The 20,904-nt window shown below is 37.3% G+C and overlaps 1 protein-coding gene across 4 annotated transcripts in view; it reads right to left on the bottom strand.

Annotated features, from left to right (window-relative positions):
- Positions 1-20,904, bottom strand: part of NKAIN2 (sodium/potassium transporting ATPase interacting 2) — a 565,591-nt gene that overhangs the window by 77,005 nt on the left and 467,682 nt on the right. For all 4 annotated transcript variants that reach the window (XR_009967346.1, XR_009967345.1, XR_009967347.1 and 1 more), the window contains one exon: positions 3,140-3,340. Coding sequence is in view for 1 of the 4 variants with exons in the window: in XM_062632408.1 (XP_062488392.1) it covers positions 3,140-3,340 (201 nt within the window). In the remaining 3 variants the exon portion in view is untranslated. The remainder of the gene's footprint in view (positions 1-3,139; positions 3,341-20,904) is intronic.

Raw genomic sequence — 20,904 nt, forward strand, 5'->3', positions numbered from 1 at the left:
AAACATTCCACAGCCCACCTTGAGACTTGCATTTTAGAAAGTATAAAATATGGGGCATTTATAGCTTTTATCTTAGCTGTCATATTCTTTCCACTAAGTAATCCACTGCAAACACCACATCTATGTGAAGCCCAAGCTTCTGTAGCTGTATTCCTTGTGAGCTTACAGGCAAGCTGTACAAAATGCACTCAGTATAATGTTTTCAAAGACTGATGTAAGTGGTCCTCAATGAAGCTGAATGTCTTTGTAACTTTTTATTACAGGCAGTAGAAAACATCCTTAAAAACATGCTGCAATGTTACCACTCATGAAAAAGCCAAGATCAACATCAGCTTGATCATTGTCACAAACATAGAGAAATACAAACAGAAAGCAAGTAACCATTTTGTAGGTTGATGTTTTACAGTTAAAGTGCAAGATCCACTTGAGTGTCCATAAAAGAAAATTAAAAGGAAAGTTTAATTTCTTTCTATTAACCGGAGATAAATCTGATCTAAAGCTTAGGTTTGTCGAAAGCTAGTTTACTGAAAACCTAGCAATATCTGCTCTTCTAAATTTGTGTTATATGTCTCTGCACAGTACAAGGTAATTCCTCTGTTCTTCACCAGATTTACTATGATAGTGAATTTATGCTAGAATTTCTATTAGAAAAAGAACCCCATGCTTACAACTGGAAATGTGAAAATGGTGTCAAGTTGCAAGCATAAGGTTTGTAAAACTGGCTGACAATTACACTGTGTAGCTCTTTACTTATGATAATCACCTTCGCAATAACATGACTGGAAATATAAATCCAGCTGTAGCCAGCTACAGCTAGTGGATTACCAGTAGTTTGTTATTCTGAACCATCCCCCTAGCTTGCAAAGAATGACCTTATCTAGAAACACAGCTCTGTATGCACACAAAAAACATTGCATCAGGAACACAACTGAGCTTTGACTATATATTCTTTGAGTTTCTTGTTCATCATTCATTACATTAAAAAAAAAAAAGGTTAAAAAAAAAAATAAGCTTGGATAGCTCCTTTGGAGGACTTGAGGATAGAAAGGCTCTGCAGACTGATCTGTACAGGCTGCATTGATGTGCTGTAGCCAGTGGCATGAAGTTCAACAAGGCAAAGTGCGGTGTCCTGCCCTTGGGCCACAACAACCCCACACAATGCTCCAGGCTTGGGGAAGAGTGGCTGGAAAGCTGTTCAGCAGAAAAGGACTTGCAGATGTTGGTCAGCACCCGGCTGAACATGACCCAGCTTGTGCCCAGGCAGCCAAGAAGGCCAGCAGCACCCTGGCCTGTATCAGCAACAGTGCAGCCAGCAGGGCCAGGGCAGCGATCATCCCCCTGTACCCGGCTCTGGTAAGGCTGCAGCACAAATCCTGTGTTCAGTTCTGGGCTCCTCACTGCAAGAAAAACATTTTGGTGCTGGAACAGGTCCAGAGAAGGACATGAAGCTGGTGAGGGGTCTGGAGCCTAAGTCTTATGTCTCCAAGGGCTGGAGAAAAGGATGCTCAGGGAGACCTGACTGCTCTCTACAACTATCTGAAAGGAGGTTGTAGCCAGGTGGGTGTTGGGCTCTTTTGCCCAGTAACAAGTGATAGGACAAGAGGAAATGGCTTCAAGTTGTGCCAGGGGAGGCTTTAGATTGGATAGTTGTAATAATTTCTAAGGATTATCAAGTACTAGAACAGGTTGCCCAGCAAGTGGTGGAATCTCCATCCCTGGAGGCACTGCTCCAAATTTATACCTACAGTAATTCAGTTATGTCATCTTTTCACCTACGTCAGAGATAACACAAGGCAAAATTGGTTGAAAAAAACCTATCAATTTTCCCCCAAACAAGCTGCTTTCATTAATTATAATTTTTCTGAATGTAACAGTGGTTTCTTATGCTCCTAATATAAAGATTTCTGATTTTGATTTTCATACAAGTACATTTTGTTCATTTGGAAAGAAACCTTCCCATTTTCCTCCAGTAAATTCAAATGGATCAGTTTTGGGTTGTGTGAACTGATCAGTGAATCTATTTCATCTTTTGAAACTTACTCCTTCATTTTGGCTTTTCTTTTTTTATTCAATTTGGCTTTCACAGCAACACCTGTAACTTAAGTCACAACTGATATCCCATAGTGTAATTTGAATGTAACCTGGTATAAATGATTTGTGGCATTGTCAATGGTCAAATGGAGGTCAGGAATAAAAGTGTGTCATGTCAGCAGTTCTAAGAACAACAAGCTACAGGTTGGGCAGAGAAGAGATTCAGAGCAGCCCTGTGGAGAAGGACTTGGGGGTGTGGTTGATGAGAAAATGAACATGAGCCGGCAGTGTGCGCTTGCAGCCCAGAAAGCCAACCATATACTGGGCTTCACCAAAAGGAGTGTGACCAGCAGGTCAAAGGAGGTGATCCTGCCCCTCTACTCTGCTCTTGTGAGACCTCACCTGGAGTATTGTGTGCAGTTCTGGTGTCTTCAACATAAAAAGGACATGAAACTGTTGGAACAAGTCCAGAGAAGGGCCACGAGGATGATCAGGGGACTGGAGCACCTCCTGTATGAAGACAGGCTGAGAAAGTTGGGGCTGTTCAGCCTGGAGAAGAGAAGGCTGCGTGGAGACCTCATAGCAGCCTTCCAGTATCTGAAGGGGGCCTATAGGGATGCTGCGGAGGGACTCTTCATTAGAGACTGTAGTGACAGGACAAGGGGTAATGGGTTCAAACTTAAACAGGGGAAGTTTAGATTGGATATAAGAAGGAAATTCTTTCCTGTTAGGGTGGTGAGGCACTGGAACGGGTTGCCCAGGGAGGTTGTGAATGCTCCATCCCTGGCAGTGTTCAAGCCCAGGTTGGACAGGCCTTGGGTGATATGGTTTAGTGTGAGGTGTCCCTGCCCACGGCACGGGGGTTGGAACTAGATGATCTTAAGGTTCTTTCCAACCCTAACTATTCTATGATTCTATGATTCTATGAAACATCTATGTTGGAGCTTTTCGTGTACCGGTGTCTTAAACTAGCTGAATTTCATAACAAAAGTAACTCAGAGCCAGGGTTTGTGAATGAATGCCACAATACTTTGGTAATGATGTTCTGCAAGAAGAAATCTAGAAAACGTGGTGAAACTGAAGCTAAGTAAAGTAAGTAAACACTTACTGCAAGGAAGATCTGAAGAGAACTGTGAGCCACTTCTATGTATTGATATTCAAGAAGACACCCCGAGACAGTGATATATCGATGATCCTCTGGTGCCCAGTCTGGTGCTGGGGTTACTGAGGTCACGGTGCAGCCTGGCCCGTTCTCCATCCACCAAGAACGATGCATTGAGATATTAAAGGTCAGAATGAGATCTGTTTCCTGCAAAAGAACAAGTGAAGAATTAATGTACTAGGATGGTACTCAGGCATCAAGAGATTTCACAGGATGCATTAAGAAGCCAAAAGCAGTGATAAAACTGCACTGTCACATGAAAGCGGATCTTGACTGCAGCAAGCACAAGTTGCTGTACTTTGGCAGGTGGAATTGCTTTGGAGCAGAATTATCCTGCAAGCCAGCATCTAGGTTCCTTCCAACCCAAAACATTCTATGAGTCCTGTGATCTGTTCCCAGACGTTATGATAGCCTAGACTGTATCAGTCATTTCTGTTACATTGCCCATTTTCCTGAGGAAACTATAAGGACTGATGGACGTGCACAGCAACTGCCCGTTGCTCAGTACCTAGAAATATGGCCAATATTTTGGTGGTCTGATGAAACAAATTACACAACAGTCCTCAGGATCCAAGACTTCATAGACTTTGACATGTATCTTTAAGGAGTTTTATCTCACGGATGCTGTGAAGCAGACCTGTGGTAACTATACTGAAATACTGGAGAAGATGCAAAAGAAGTATTCTGTACATATGCTTACAAGTGAAACCTCTTTGTAATGCCTCTTTCAGATTTCTAACTCCCTAGGAGTCTTTAACGAAATAGCTAGTGAATGCTGCCATGTCTAAAGACTGATTAGCTTGTTAAAAAGGAGTGGCAGAGGCCTGCAACCTTTAACTCCAGTGCAGCTAGTGCAATGGAGTAACTAGTCAGGCTTGCTTTCCATTTAGATTGAATTCATAAATAGTTCATAAAGGATTACTAAATGATTAATATACATCATAAACAATACTACATATATGACTTTCATAAATTATACTTGGTTGAACATTACTTGAGGGTATTTTACATAGTTATAACAAAACTATGTACTTTGTGGATTCTGTAATAGCTTACGGAGTTTACCAACCCTTTATAAATAATTTGCAAGTTTAACCTCATTGTAAAGCGTGAGTATCTGGTCTGTGTGCACATGTGCTCAGTTATGCAAAAAAATTGCTTTTAAGTAATGTCTTTGCAAAGCCAAGTTCTCCCCACACCTAACCTACATTTTTTCAGTCTGTTGATGACATTAATAATTAAGAGTCTCATAAAGATTTTAGAATGTAATTATTTAATTAGGTTTACCATGCCAAAAGGAATAGAATATCATTCTGTAGCAGACACATTGTATACACATTTTCCTTCCTTCAAAAATTGTCTTTTTTTCAGTCCCACTTATTTTCCTTTTTTGCTCTAACTCATGGAAAGGCAACTCCATCCAGAGAGGTTTTGGATAATGTCATGACTGACAGGTCAATTGATTTGTGGTTGCACTCAACATTAGTGTAGTTGAAAGTTTTTTAAGTTGCAGTTCTTCTTTAAAAGTGCAGAAATTTTGTACATTTAAAAAAAATAAATTCCTATCCTGTATAAACACACCCAGCTGACAGGTGTCTGGAAGGTTCGTAAATATTTTTGTGATGAATAATTACCCTACATTCTCACAACAGCCCAGTCCAGCAAACAATAAGAAAATGTATGAAGCTTCACATGAATTTAATCATGCAACTAACTTCAAGCATTTGAAAAAGGGACTCTTGATCAGATACTGCAGCAATAGGACAAGGGGTAATGGGTTTAAATTTAAACAGGGAAAGTTCAGGTTAGATATAAGGAAGAAATTCTTTACTGTGAGGGTGGTGAGGCACTGGAACAGGTTGCCCAGAGAAGTGATAAATGCTCCATCCCTGGCAGTGTCTAAGGCCAGGTTGGACAGAGCCTTGGGTGATGTGGTCTAGTAGAAGGTGTCCCTGCCTGTGGCAGGTGATTTGGAACTAAATGATCTAAGGTCCTTTCCCACCCTAACCATTCTACAATTCTATGATTCTATGGAGGTGATCAAAGCAACAGTGAACATTTGTATAAACTACGCAGTTTTCCCCCAGAATGGATACATTTACTATGGCTGTAAGTCTTCACACGCAGCAAAATTTTCCTTTCTCTGGACCCTTCCATACCAAAGCTGCAGACACTGGAAAGTATCTGCCAGATGCTTTTGGAAATGGGCATTTTTACCACATCCCAGCCAGAATACTATTCTTCTTTCTGGAGTCAAGGCTGTTATGGCCCCTCAGTAGCACACTGGCCTTCTCACCTAGTGTAAGAAGTTAAAGAAAGTTATCTTTGGAGTAAATTTATTCCTGAATGACTAAAATTGGAATCCATCATGTTATTGTCAGAAGACCTTTAAGTCATTCTAGTTACCGTGGGAAATTCTTAACCTCTAGTCTCTTATCAGAGATGCAGTATGAACGAATAGGACTTATTGTCTGACTTTATTTTAGTATTTGCAATACCTTCAGAAGAATCATGATGGACTAAAAATATTTTATGAAGTGCAGACAAGGGATGAAAAATGTATTCCTTGAAAAGCAAAGGGATAAACTGGCTTGCAGGAACTGAGTATTTGTTATGTATCTGTCAGATGAAGTTAAAATGGATCAGGAGGAGCTAAATATAAAAATCAAAACTGGGTTCTGTGGTTAGAACATCATTGCTCTATAGCCAGTTTGCTTTCAAAGGGTGCAGTAATCCAAAAGTTTACAGGTTAGAAGCACAAGTTAATTCCCAAGTTACTCAGGAAATATAATCACACATTAAAATATTTATAATTACGTATGTAGATAAAACTTTATAAAGCCCATCTTTCTTCCATCCCTGAATTAATCCCAGATGATTTTCTGAAATGATTTGTTACATTTAGAAAATTCCCTTGCCCTCAAATCATCTTTAGGCAGTTAAGTTGAATGCTGTGATTAAGACTAATCTTCTTTTGTTAAGGAATAGTCTTTTAGTGTTTACCAGTAAAAACTTATAGGACTTTATCACATCTATATCCTATTTCTACCTCCAAGTAATTAGTGAACTGCTGTGTTGCTTCTTGTGCTTATAAAATAGACCTGATACCTGCCACGGAAAGGTTACATTCTTTCTTTTACAATAGTAAACCAAACAGTAAACCAAAATAAATTCCATCTTAAACTGTGAATAATGTGGTTGAGAAGGCATTCAAGAAGTGTAGCTATCACATATTGAACCAGTTAAAAACCGGTGAACTTCAGAAAGCAAAACATTAAGCAGATATGAAATCTGGTTATGATAAGATTAGGGATCATTGAATCATAGAATAGTTAGGGTTGGAAAGGACCTCAAGATCATCTAGTTCCAACCCCCCTGCCACTGGCAGGGATGCCTCACACTAGACCATGTTGCCCAAGGCTCCATCCAACCTGGCCTTGCCACTGCCAGGGATGAAGCATTTACCACTTCTCTGGGCAATTCATTCCAGTGCCTCACCACCCTCACAGTAAATAACTTCTTCCTTATATTTAACCTGAACTTCCCTGTTTAAGTTTAAACCCATTACCCCTTGTCCTGTTGCTACAGTGTCTTGATGATCAGAGTCCCTCTCCAGCACCTTTGTAGGCCCCCTTCAGATCTCAGCTGGAATAAGAATAATAATAATGAAATCAGATTCTGACAAGTCAACATGTAATTTAGACACTAATTCAGAAATAGATGGGACACGAAAAAATACAGGAGGAGCCTGTTCACCTCAAAGTCAGCTGCTGCACAGTTAAATCGTCTCAGCTATAAATCGTTATGGGCTTTGAACTTGCCTTTAACCTTCAAACCATGAGCCCCTGTATGCAACCATATTAGCAGAGAAGTTCCTATTGCTTTGTAGTGGTCACCCAACTTACAGAAAAGTTTGACATCATAGTGAGAAAACTGTTAGAACTTGAATCTCCTTGCAGAAATGTAGAAGCCAAGGAGCGGATAATGTAGCTAGCTTTAACATCTCTTAAACTGAAAGCATTTAGAGCTCTGCTTGCTATTTATTTTGTTCATTGTTTGAATACAGTTTTAGTGGACATAGACAAAGCCTATACTGGAAGCTGGGGATTTATTGTACTCTCCAGTGTATTTGCCGTCTGTTTTCTTTCCAACATCTGTGGCTCAAAATATTGCTCAGGGAAATGAAGAGAAATGGTCTGATAATCCTTGAAGCTACGAAACCTAACAAGAACTGTTGATACACACTGGGCATGCCGATGCAGTGTTGTTCAGTCTGTATGTAGAGGATGATTTCATTATCCTAAATTCAATAAACAGCTGCTTCTTCATGGACACAGAAATACATCTGTATGAGCTTTATTGATGATCACGGTGCTGCTTTTGTAAATCCTGCTGGTATTTGTAAAGCCTGTTAATGAAAATTGGTGCATTAAAGTAGATTTTGCTATTCATCAAGGAGGGGAAAAAAACCCCCAACCAAACCCAAACTACCAGAGGAAAATACTTAGCAGGACATCTTTGTTGACATTCTTAAGATGTGCTGTTAAGTAGTCAGGGGAAGTACTGGTGGATTAGACAAAGGCTAGAATTTGGAGGTCTCAGAGGCTCAGATCTCAGAGATTAGAAGATGAGACATTTTCAAATTAAGTCTGTAATTTGATTTTAGCTTAGTTTGTAAAAAGTGTTGAGCTCTGATGGTTTTGTGCCTGTGTTTAGTATGGTAGTTAAAAATTTTTGCTGGGGTTAACTGCACAGTACATGACATTTTCTGACTGAGGATAGCTGATGACAGAACATGACAGCAGAAAGCTTTGCAAGAGCTGCTAGAAAGTAATACAATCTTCTTTCACCAAGAAGCAGCAGTGGGACAGCAGCGCTCAAAATGAACATTGCTTTGTGTATAACGTATTACTACTAGTACATATTAGTAAGTATACTATCTCTATGCAGTAATAACAATACATTACTCTTTCAATGGATTTTGTTGGGTGCAGCTTACAGAAGCTGATCCTAAACAGAGTGCCAAGAGAAAAAAGGAGGCAGTAGTTATTCAGGGTGATCCTCTTTGAAATTCCAGGAGATCTTGTAGACTCTGGGAAATTAAATTCCATTAAACCATTGACTTCAATGGTTGTGGCTTGCTGTATCATGAGAAATAAGTTTCTTCCATGCTTCTAATTAGGAATTGCTGAAATCTGTGCAAACCTGCCAATTCTTAACAAGTTCTGTCAAATACAACAATATAACCACTTGTTTCATTTTTCAGACTCAGACTAACAAGAACAGGCTGCTTGGAGACTGAATGATTACACAAGGTTTCGGTGATAAAAAAATGATCAGGGTCTGAAAGCATTTGTAGTTCCCGGCGCCTCAGATGCACAGAGGCCTGTACAGGCATTTTTTTTTTGTTCTGTTATCTCACTTTTCCACTAAAGCTAACTCCCATCAGGCAGTACCATTTCTTCATGTAAGCAGACCTTTTCCTGTCTAAAGAAAAAAACCTGCCCTCACCGAAGACTCAAAATAGAGCTTATTTATTTATTTATTTATTTGTTACCCTTTGCTTTTTAATCCACACTTTATATACAGGAAATAATCATTGTACAATTTTGTGCAGATCATGGATATTTAAATTCCTAATCTTTCTTACCCTGTTGCATACGAACTTATTTTAGCCTTTCCACTTTTTGCATGTGGTGATTCTTTCCCTTTTATTTATTTTTTTTCCCAGTAATCTAGAACTGTGTTCATTAATTTTCTCTTACAAAACAGTTTTGTAACAGTATAATTTCAAATTGGCTATGCAGTTTGTTTTAAGTATTTGCCATTAACCAGATAAGATTTAACCAGTCTGAATCTACCCAACAGAATTACTTCTGAAGTTCATGAAGGAAAACTAGCAAACATTGTCTCACTGTTAGCTTTTCTCAGTATTCTGTTAAAAATGTTCCAAAAGTATCTTAGATTATTTTCAATGTACTTCCGGACATGTCAGTGAATTAGTTAAAAAGATACCAGCATGAAAGAAGGAGATGATTCTGGTGTCCTGGTGGAACTGGAGTATTAGATTAATAAAATGCTACAAAATAGTTTTCAGAAAGCACAGGTACTGCTATGCAGGGATTTACTGCTTACTATTCTGTTACATGATACTGATCAATAATCTAATGAAATTGTTAGAGCTGTGATCAAGGTTATCTTAATTAAGATCTTAATATTTTTCTAGTATTGGAATATGTACATTGAAAAACCTAGCAATTCTAATCTGCTCTGTTTCAACTCATTAAAAAAAAGATACCTGCTGAACTCCAGAATATTAATTTAATCAGCTCAGTGGCATCAACATTTTTATTAACATCTTTGTGCAAAAAGTTTCTACTTATATAGTTATTAAATGAAAAATATCACAAAAAGAAATTAAAAACTTTCCATTTGTACTGCAAAGTTAAAATGATTATTGATATCCCATGAATATTTTTTATATTTAAACAGAATATTTTTAGACTAAGAATATGATGACTAATTTTTTTTTTTTTTTTTTTTTTGGTGCAGAACAAGAGAATTAATCCCATCCCAGCAACCCCATGTCACTTATCATGGGGACTGAGAAGTTGCAGTCCCTGTGCTATTACACAGAAATTTTCATTCAGCGCTTGTACATATTTAGCAAAGATCCTGAGCACTAGAATTTTTGTCATTTCCTGTAAAATTACTTTCTGGAGGATTTAAGCATGCACAATTGTAAAATACACCAAAATAAGCAGATGACCAGCGGCGCTCACATCCCAGAGTAGTACCTAGCTCTGTGGATACTTATTTATTTCTCACTGTGGAGTAATCAGGAATTCACTCTGGAACTGAGAACATTTCTTGAAGGAAACTAAGTTAAATATAATACCTTGTTTTGAGAAGTTTCTTTTTTTGACAAATTGCCATTCTCTGAGGAAAACAGCTTGCCTCCAAACTTGCTTTGTTAATGTGGGTATTTTCTAGTGGCCAGTTTTCCAGTCTCAGGTGATATATGTTGTTCTATCTGTAATGATGGGCATGGGATTATTACCAGGTCTTATTAGAACCTAGTAATAAAGTAATAAGGAAGCAAAACCTAGCTTCTTTCATTCCAAAAGACAAATCTATTCTAAAGTCTGGATTAAACCTGAAGGTACAAACATGAAATTTAAATATTTACTGGTGTACCAGAACATGATGATCCCTTGGTATCTTTGTAAAGTTTTTGCTTTGAAGTGGAACTAGTGGTACTGAAGTACTAGTTTTTTATGAGTAAGGCATAATGCTTTTTAAAGATGTTTGTTTAGCCTCTTGGGACTGATTTTTTTTCCCCTCTTCTTTTAAAATGGTAAAGGAGCTATGTCTCTTGTCTTGGTTTACCCCAGCAAATACACAGATCGATAGTGCTTAGCATTTGCAGACACAAATATAAATAACCTCTTAATTACAAATAAAACCCTTCTAAGTACAAGGACGTCTTATATTTGGATAATTGCCAAAAGACTGCAGAGTTTCCAATGAGCTGGGAACACAGTTCTGCAGGCTGCAACCAGAAAGTTCTAGGCTTTGAATGAAATAACAGGATTAAATAAATATCCTTAAAATGTTTTCCTTTTCTAGAGTAAATGGTTTACTGTATTGCTGAACCACCTCAAGAATACTACGCTTGATCATCTCTGTCCAAGGTAAAATTTTATGGTCCAACATTTAGTAAGGAAGGATGGTATAGATGGCATAGTAAAGAAGTGTATGGTGTAGAAACTTAAAACATCAGTAGGTTTACAGAGTGCATTCAGAAAGAAATTCCAGCTCATGTGGTTTGTTCAGTATCCCCTGGTGTTGGTTACTGCACAGTAATAGGTGCTGTAAAATACAATGTATGTGTACACTGACGGAACTTTGTTTTCTCTTTCCTATGACTTTTTATTCTTGTTTAAAGTGTAAATAATTCTCACCTTTTTTTTTTTTTTTTTTAAACAGCTCCATTTATGACCCTAGGGTGGAGCTCATGTCTATAGTGAAGAATATTCTTTTGTTTGAATCAGCCTCTGGTAGCAAATCTAAAAGAATTTACCACTCGCACTGTGTGCTGGAAACGGTCAGCAGACTTGAACAGAAGAGTTATCGGACCACAGAAACAGTTTTGTTATCCCAGAAGTGGTGTTAGGAAATATGAGATCATTGTCATGCAGAATGGCTTCATGAAATAGCAGAGTGATGATAAATATAGGTTGTACATAGTGCTCTATAGTCTATAATCACTTCTAGACAGCAGTGGTTTTATATGCATTAAGATTTCAGAATGAAGATGCCTGAATCAGTCAGGAAATTACTAAAAAGCATGTGGAATCATCTTACTCAGTTTGATTAAAATCTAGCCCAGGTGAGTATTTTCATAAAGGTTTACTTCTGTGGGTAGGTTGCAATGAGCTAAAACATCAATTTAAAATACATAGCTAGTCCTCACAATCCACTTGCATTCTAAGTAAGAAATAAAATATCCAGATTTAAGTGGTTTGAATTCCTCTACAGTCAATAGAAAGTACTGAGTTGAAAGACAGTGCCAAGTATTTGTGAAGGACTCTGAAAAGCTGTTTTGGGAACCAAAATAAGATGGTGTACAGGAAGCCAGCTACACACTGATGGTAAGGAAGCACAAAGGCAGAAGTGGAAGTGTGGGCTATATCTGTATAGAACTTATGCTCAGTTTAAGAAATGGTGTGGAATACTTTCCTGCATTAACTATTTCAGGCCCTTTCACTATAATGTATTCCACTATTGACCAGATTGATAGACATCATCCACACAATTAGATTCAGATCTGAAGCACTCGTGTAGCTTGTAAATTTGGGCCAGAAAAGAAAAACTCAGACCAGTGGACCACACCAATACACAATCAGCACAATGTGCACAAAACCTGTGTGTAGCAGTTTCTAGTACAACACTGCTCAATATATATGGTAAGGACATTAATTTGATATATTTTACACCTAGATGTGACTTCTATCAATCTTAAGGGATTGCACAGCTGCAGCTCCAACAGGTGACATAGGATAACCTGTGTCACAGCGTCTGGTGCTCATGGGTGACAACAGCTCCTTTTGCCTGAGCTATATTTAACCCACAGACTTTGAAAACCACCTTTAGTTCCCGACTGAAAGGTTCCCTTTATTTTTATTTTTAATGAAAAAGACGCTCGTCAGATGTTATTTGCCTCTGATAAACTTTAGTACATCAAGAGTTTATTTACGTCCTTGCAGGTGATGGTGTTTATTAGAGTACCTAAGGCTATACTTAGATTTGATAAATCAAACTCTTTTCACTTTACATTTACATAATTTGCAGTAATTCATTTAAAAGCAGGTGAAATTGCACTCTCTTTTTGTGGTGTAGTGTCATGTCACTCGGTATGAAGATTAGTTTTATTAAAACTAATTTATTTGATCATTCACTACTGTTATCTAAGTACAGAAATAATAAGATCTAACTTATTTTGAACACAGAGTGAATTACAGATATTTTGTATATTGGCTGCTCTCTGCATTTGGGAATTATTCAAATTATTTCTAAGAAACAAGGTGCGTTGTTTCCTCTGTTCTACATCTGTGCCTCTGACATGATTCTGAATGATAAGACTACTCAGGAATTCCAATTTAGCTAGTTCTAGCTTTCAAAATTAAAAGAAGAAGAATGTGAACAACACTGCAGAAAATGCGTTTCAACATTTTCGTGAGAAGATGTTATACTTTTTCAAACTTTACTTATTAGAGCACTTAGGCTGCATTTGCGAACTGGAACATGTTAGCATTCCCACATACGCAGTGTAGGTGACACGGGCTCAAATCCCTGATTAGGAAATGAAGAACAAGCTATTCACAAACTTCTGTTCTGACATAACAAGTCTCATGGAAACAGACTAAAAAGAAACTTTTGTCATCTACATTAATAAACAAACTACAATATAAAAAAAGCTGATTCCCGCAAACATTTGAAGTTCATGTCCTTTCCTCTTATGAGATACTGTTAAGATGTGACACTGCCCAGTGCTTTAGAAAACTACAGCCTCCTAACAATTCAAAGCCATTTCAAAAGATTCATAACTTTCCATAAATGTATGGGGTTTATAAATTCTTCAGAAGTGTACCCTGAGTAATAATATTATAATGCCATGCTGGATTATTTTATCTGCTATGAAGAAAAGTACCTCATGTGCTGCAAAAGAAACCGTAGCAATTTTATCCGGTTAAGATACTAATACATAGATGAATAGCCTGCCACTCTTTTACATGTTGACTTCACAGCATGCAGTGCTGCTAAAACAAGGACTAGTACACATATGCATGAGAATGTGCGTTTTTATTTATAGTACAAGAATACTTAATTTAAGATGGCAAAATCAACTCTATAGAAAGACCAACTATTTTGCTGATCTTGTACTTAGCACCAGTTCATACAACATATATACTGGTCTCTATAATACACATAAGATATACAAAAAATATTACGCAAATTCAGTGAGCAGCATTTTGAACTGATGGTGCTATTAGATGGTTACAAGTAATTTTCCAGGTACCACAGTGTTTCTTCCTCAAGTTCTTTACATCAGCTTTTGTTTCCTGTGATTTAATTCTCTTTCCTCTTATAAATATTTTCATCTGGTATTTTGTGGAAAACATAGTTTTAACCCTGTTATTTAATGATGTAGCAAATGCTGTTTGGTATTGTATTTTCCAGTGTAGTCTTGTAAAAGCTTTACCCTCTTTTTAACAGTTAAATTAAAATTAATAGAAAGAAAAATAATAAAGACTGATTCAAATAGTTCATTTTTAAACAGTCTTTTCCCTGCTTTTTACTTCAGGTATTAAAATGGAAATATATAAGAGGCATTTTACAAAAGACAACACAAAATCCCCTATTAATTGCAGAGTAGGATTTGGTATCTGGCAGGTACCCTTAAAAACAAACTCCTAGATCAGCTATGTATTAATGATAGTTCAGTGACAGTCCATGTCACATCTCAACTCCACTGTCCACTGTCACTGAAGACTGATGTTTGGATACTTCCATCTCACAGGGTTGTGCAAAAGGAAAGATTGCCTTTCAGTTCAAATTTACATTGACTGGTCCCAAGACAGATTGAATGTGGGGGGTCCTTGGCTCCACTCTCACACAGGACAGGTAATTTGCTAACTTTTCAAAGAGAATGGAGCTCTCTGTGTGACTGAGTACTGACTGGCAGGGAAGAAGCTCTGCAGGAAAGGATCTGGGCTTCCCAGTGGCCAACAGCCTTCTGGGCTGCATTAGAAGTGTCACCAGCAGGCTGAGGGAGGTGATCCTTAATCTCTTCTCGGCACTGGTGAGAGCACACCTGGAGGGCTGGGCTCCTCCATACAAGAGAGCCATGGACATCCTGGAACCAGTTCCTCAAAGGCCACCAAACTGGTTATGGACTTGAGCACATAGGAGGTGAGGCCAGGTTAGCATTAATAGCAGAGGGCTTTTGGAGATGCTACTGCTGCCCCTAACTGCCTAATGGCTGGATTTAAGCAAAGCACAGCCAGCTTCCTGTCCGAGGCCCATAGCAGAAGGACAAGAGCCAACAAACACAAGTTGAACACAGTAAACTGTAACCAGAGCTAAAGATTTTTATTTCTTTTTAATCATGAGACTGACCAAACACTGGAACAGATGCCCAGAGGTGAAGCTAATACTCTATCCTTGAAGATACTCAAAATTTGACCAAAAAAGCAGCCGAACAATTAAATGACAATTTAATTTGCCATCCTTTGAGAAGCAAGTTGCACAAGATGACCTTCCAACCTAAATCGTTCTGTGATTCAAAGTGCCTTTGTTTGAAAACTTAGAAGTTTTGTTACAGTTCTTAAAAAAACCCCAACAAAAACCAGCCCAACCCCCCCGCCCCCCAATTATGGAAAGGATTGTCTTCCTGCAGCATGAGTATCTATGGGGTATCCTTCAAGATCCTACTGTCATTACTGGGGAGCATGGTAGTAGTAAAAGCATTGAAACTCAAATCAGACTTATATGCTACTCTGCAGGGAAAGCACACTTCCAGGGACCAAGAACAGATTTTGAACTTTCATGTTTTCTGCCTTGATACAAACTAGACGAGTCTTTTCAGTGAGATGGGGAGGGAAAAGGTTGCATTGGAGTGGGATGAATATTGGCCCCAGAGATTTTGTAGAGACTTTTAATGATGCAGCTAAAATTAGGGTTCTTCCAATGAAATATCATGAAAAATGAAAGTGCTCATAGATTTAGCGAACTTATTTCAAAACATTGCATTTGTTCCATTTGAATCATATAATCACAGTACTTACGGGTGCATATTTTATTTGCAAGCACTTCATGCTGGCTGACTGAAATTTCACTTAAAACAAACCTCTTCAGTATCCAGCTCTGTATTTAAAAACCCTCCAGTTTCCAGCCAGGATTAAGATGAAACACTAGGAGCAATGATCTGTAATGAGGGTAGTTTGAGAGGAGTAACTAAAACAGAGCTCTATCTCAGCAGACCGAATCAGTGATTGAAAACTTCATTTAAGAAGCTGACGGGGAGTAGATTTAGCATTCTAACTGTAGTGTCTGTGTCAGTTTCTTAAATTAAGTTTTCAGGAGCTGATTTAGCCCAGGGAAATGCAGAAATCTGGTTGAAGCATCTCTTGGGGCTGCTTATACTAAATTTTTTGTTTGTGTTTAGTGCTAATGTAGAATTAGAGGAACTCCAGTGTCAAGATGTTAGAAGATCGATGCTGTTATTACTTTGAATTGGAAAACTGGTATACACAATAGAACAGTTGCAGATGGAAGAATGATACAAAGAACTCTTCTTTGATTTCCTAGTGCTTAAGAATATTGCAAAACATTGCGAATTCAAAGAAGCAGAGTTCATTTTTGGTCAAGGAGTAAACATAGTATACCTGGTTTATTTAATATAGACTGGTTAGAAATATTTTCAAGGAAATATGTATCTGCCCAGTGGAAAAAGATATAAACTTCAATAAATAATTCATTTTTGCAGTATCTATATAATCAGTTCAGTATGAAGTGCCAGCAATATACCACATGTGCTCTTTCTTTGGAGTAAAATTATTAATTACTTTTAAGAGGGATCTTTTTCTTTGCACAAAGACACACAGCTTTTACAACAACATCACTGATACTTTTTTTTTTCTTGAACAAAAACATTTGAAGTATAAAAGCTTCACTAAATTCCTAGTACCAGAGCAGTTTTCTACAATGTGCATTAGTGCCGTTCTGACTTCAGTGGGAGTTGAATTTGCCCAAAGAAGGTAACAGTAAAGCCCTATATGCTTCCAGCCTAAAGTACAGGCTTTCTTTTAATCTGAAAGAGTGATCTGTAAAGAATTATTACATTTAAGGCAATAAAAAAAGGATCTAATCTCGAAAATGAATGGCAAAGTTAAGCCTGAAAATGAAGACATAGTTTAGTCCTCAAAGGTTAGGAAATGACAAACTCCTTGGTTCTGCCCTAGTGCACCTCAGCGCTACAATATAGTATTAATTGCACACTATCACCTGAGCTGAGTGCAAAGCATCCTGTAAAACTTCATCATTAATTTACCCTCGTATTTTTTTGATTTTTTTTTCTTTTAACCTGTAGAGATTTACAGGTTAATCTAAGATAAATTCATATTTTTTTTTTCCCCTGACAATAATTTCATTGAATTGATGGGATTCTCATGTCATATGTCATATGAGAAAAAGTTTAATGTCAAAACCATTTTTGTTCTGACACACCCATAAGGCATTCTGCAAAACAAAAACTATTATCTAGAGAGAAATTTCAATAGCTCATGTCCACAATGGAAAGAAATATCAAATGATCCTATGCTGTGGTCTGTTGCTGGTCCAATACTATTGTATTGTGATTTATTACATGAATGATTTAAAAGGGAAAAAGCTTATTAAATGTACATTGAGAGATTGCAAGTATATTTGAGGAAATAGTATTCAAAATAATCTTGAGAAACCTAAGATTTGTCCTGGAAAATGTTATTCAGCAAGGACAAATGGAAAGTACAACACTTAGGTTGAAATAACTAAATGCGCAAACACAGGATGGGTAGCAACAGCCTGGGCATTGCTCTCTCACAAAGGAGTGGAAGGTTATCATGGTTCAAAAGCTCTAGTATTAACATGGGTTCAAATCAAAAGACTTCATGAAAAACTGTGGCCTGACTGTAGAAGAGCTGAAGGGGAGCAATCAGAATGGGCAGATATCTGTAAACAAGACCTATGAAGAAAGACAGAAGGAACTGGGGTTTCCTACCTCAGAAGAGAGAACACTGAGAACATTACTGGCTGTTGGAAAAGAACTATCCTGTTTCCCTGTCTTTAATGGAGAAACACCCATCACTGGCCCAGGAACTAGAGTAAATTACAAAGAGGAAACAAATTAGATCTTGAAAAAAATGTTTCTGAAGCCAAGGGAGAGGAAATCACTGGAAAGGACTGCCTGAGGAATGTATGTGATCTATTATTGCTGGTGTTTAAAAACAAGATAGAGAAACTTCTGTCATGTTTTCATACATATTTAGGCTGGGGACATGGACTAATTGACCTACTGAATCATTCAGGAATGTGAATCTATGATTCTAATGACTGAAAGCATGGTTCTGGGAATACATAGTATTTATAAATATGAAACACACATCACCAGTCATTCCACTGAGATTTAATGTATTTAATATAATAATTGGAAGTATCCAACATGTAAAAACATAACTGAATTTAAATATAACAGTTTTCCCTGGAGTTTTCTGACAGATAAGAGCAATTTTAACTCAAGAAAAGGGAGCCTTGTTGATAGAAGTAATTTTAAGTGAATGGCTCTCTATAAAAATTTCTGCCCTTCTTAGGTTCCCACTTTTGATAGGATGATCCCTATAGTACTGCACAGTACATTCTGCCTGGAACTGTTGAAACAGGGTATGACCTGCAATGGCTGGAGGGCCTGTCTCTAGATTTGGTCATCTGCTTCTAAGCTAGTCACCTACATATACCTAATGGAGCTCAAAAGACACTTTCAGGGTATGACTCACCCTACCAGGTGTAGAAGTCATCTTCAATATGAGGTGAATCATGCCTTAAAATGTCCTTTGTTTGCAAGTTCTTTGGCTTTAGAGCAGATCTAGATACTAATCTAAAGGTAGAGATCTGCTTTCAGTTCAACTCCATACACTTAAATAAAATCTGAAGTATAGATACCCTGAAATACATATAAATCAAATGAAAAATAAAAAATATTCTCTCTTTATATGACCTGAAAGCCAACTGCATGTTTTCTGCAGTTAGATGTGCTACAAAGGAACTTAAACTAGAAATACCTGGTATTAAAAAACCTGTTTGATAAGTTGGAAATCCCACCTTGCATAAAAAAAAAAAAAAGAAAAGTTTTATTTAAATACATAATATGGATTTTTTTTTTGAAGAATACTTAAATTCTGCTTGGAAATTAAGAAGATTATTTGCTTTGACACATAGGTATGATTCCAAAACTTCTTGAGCTTTTTGGAAACTTAGTCTTAACCAACTGTGAACTGTTGTATCTTGAGAAATCTGTGGGCTCTCGGACAAGGTTCCTGGAGGTCTGTGATACTGGAAAAATGATTTCTGGGTTAATCAACTAAATGGTTGATTGACGGTGTGACCTATAGGAACTGTGGCAGCGCTGTAGTTAGTTCCCAGCCTTCTGCCAGGATTTTGCCATGGTTGTACCTTGGATTAAAATCCAAAACTTCAAAACTCTCTCCTTGGAACTAACCACCGACTTCTCTGACAAGTATCTGATATCCCACCCCAAAACTGGAAAGAAGACAAAGGAGATGCTGTGTTTGTAATAATACAAAAACTTTCAGTAGAATTCATATTTGGTGTGACAAAGTTGATTTAAGTAGCCACAAAGAAAGTAAAAGAAAATAAAAAGCAATAAATTTTGCAGGAAACTAACTTTTACCTAATTCTGTGAAGAGGATTTTGCTTGCAAACTGAAAACTATAGGCTCAGTAAAAGAAGACAACACAGAAATTTAATACCCCCGGAACTATTTTGACAACATTAACTTGAACACAAATGTTAAACTGTCACAAAGAAATAGAGGAATTTCCTGAAGCTTAGCTTCTGTTAATGTTCACTGCAATATTAAAATGATTTGCTAAAATACAGTAACACAAATGAAATAGCCTGATAGCATTGAGCATATTTGGTTCTTGTTTTATTCAAAAGATTAAAATACGGTATCACTTGGTTTTGAATCTTTAAAGTTAAATCTTCTTGCAAACAAAGTGGCCATTGATATCTTCTAGATTTTGCAAAGGTGATCCTACCTGTAATTAATTTAGTCTGTGGTTAGTAAGACAGGTAACTCTGTGTATAAGTTTTGTTTTCTTTGTATGAACTGGAAAGTAATTTTCTTAGTTTCCATTTTCAAGTGATGATTTTCATACCTGTTAATTCCTAATTTCCTATTCAGTATTATTCCAATTCTTAGCTGCCATCATTCCTGTTGGGATCTTTATCCTGAATAATTCTAGTCCCTACTTACGTCCATTGCTACTAGTTATAATTATCTGCCAATGCTCATGTAACATGTCTATGGATGTAACAGATCCAATGGCTCTTGATCCTTGCACAGTTTGTATGCTTTTGTATGCTTCAAACTAGATATTAATCATTGGAATTTCATACACTACGTCCTGATAACAAGCAGATGAAAGTTTATGATTTCTGTTCTATGTGCAAGGGCCATGCTCTGTTCAACTTTGCAACTCTCTAAATTAGTCATTAGTGGCAGTGTTTGGTCAGTAGTGATAAATTCTTTCACTGGATCTCTGGATATAATTCTGTGAAATGGAGTTTCTGGTATTATCACCGAATGATGAATCAAAGTGAACAATCATACTTTACATTTCTTATTAAAATCCAGTTATTTCTCAGAAGCATATTATTCCTGTGATACAGAGCAGACAGTTTGAATAAACATGGAAATGATCTATAAAAAGATAGAACTACATATTTGATAAAACCTGAGCGGAAGATTGTAAACTCCTTGGTCAGACGAGATGGAAAATCTTATTAGTGAGCAGATGCTTATTGGATACAGTTTATAGAGTTAGAGCTTTATTTATTTATCTAGCTCTGAACATTGTTTAATCATTCACACCAAAACTATGGATTGCAGAAATAGGATATAAGAAGGCCTCTGTCCATTGCCGGAAAATGGCATAAAGGTCATTAAGCTCCCAACTTTAGATTGCATAATAGAACTGAAAACCTGCCTGGGTCTCTATGCCATTAAGAATAAACATTTTCAGAAGAAATGCTCAGAACTGAACTGATGCAGAGATACATGCATACAGATATGTATAACTGCCTATATTCATGTGTGTCAACATGTATACAAGGACACGCACTTTATATATGTAAGGAAGGGAAATGAGTGAAATCAGTGGATGCTGATAACCCCTGTTGTATGCTATCAACCTCTCTGTACAATAATCTGTATCAGGGAATAGACTACAGGCTTTTGTTGGGTCTTCTTTTACTTATACCTTAATTGCATCTTTTATTAAATATGATTCCATTTTAACTTACATACTAGGCTACCAATGACCATGGCAAATACAGTAAACTCCCTTAAAATTTATAGTAGTAAAAGG

The sequence above is a fragment of the Pezoporus occidentalis genome, unplaced genomic scaffold (assembly GCF_034315485.1).
Source record: "Pezoporus occidentalis ecotype Australia unplaced genomic scaffold, CSIRO_AGI_Poc_V1 ctg39, whole genome shotgun sequence".
Taxonomy (NCBI): Eukaryota; Metazoa; Chordata; class Aves; order Psittaciformes; family Psittacidae; genus Pezoporus; species Pezoporus occidentalis.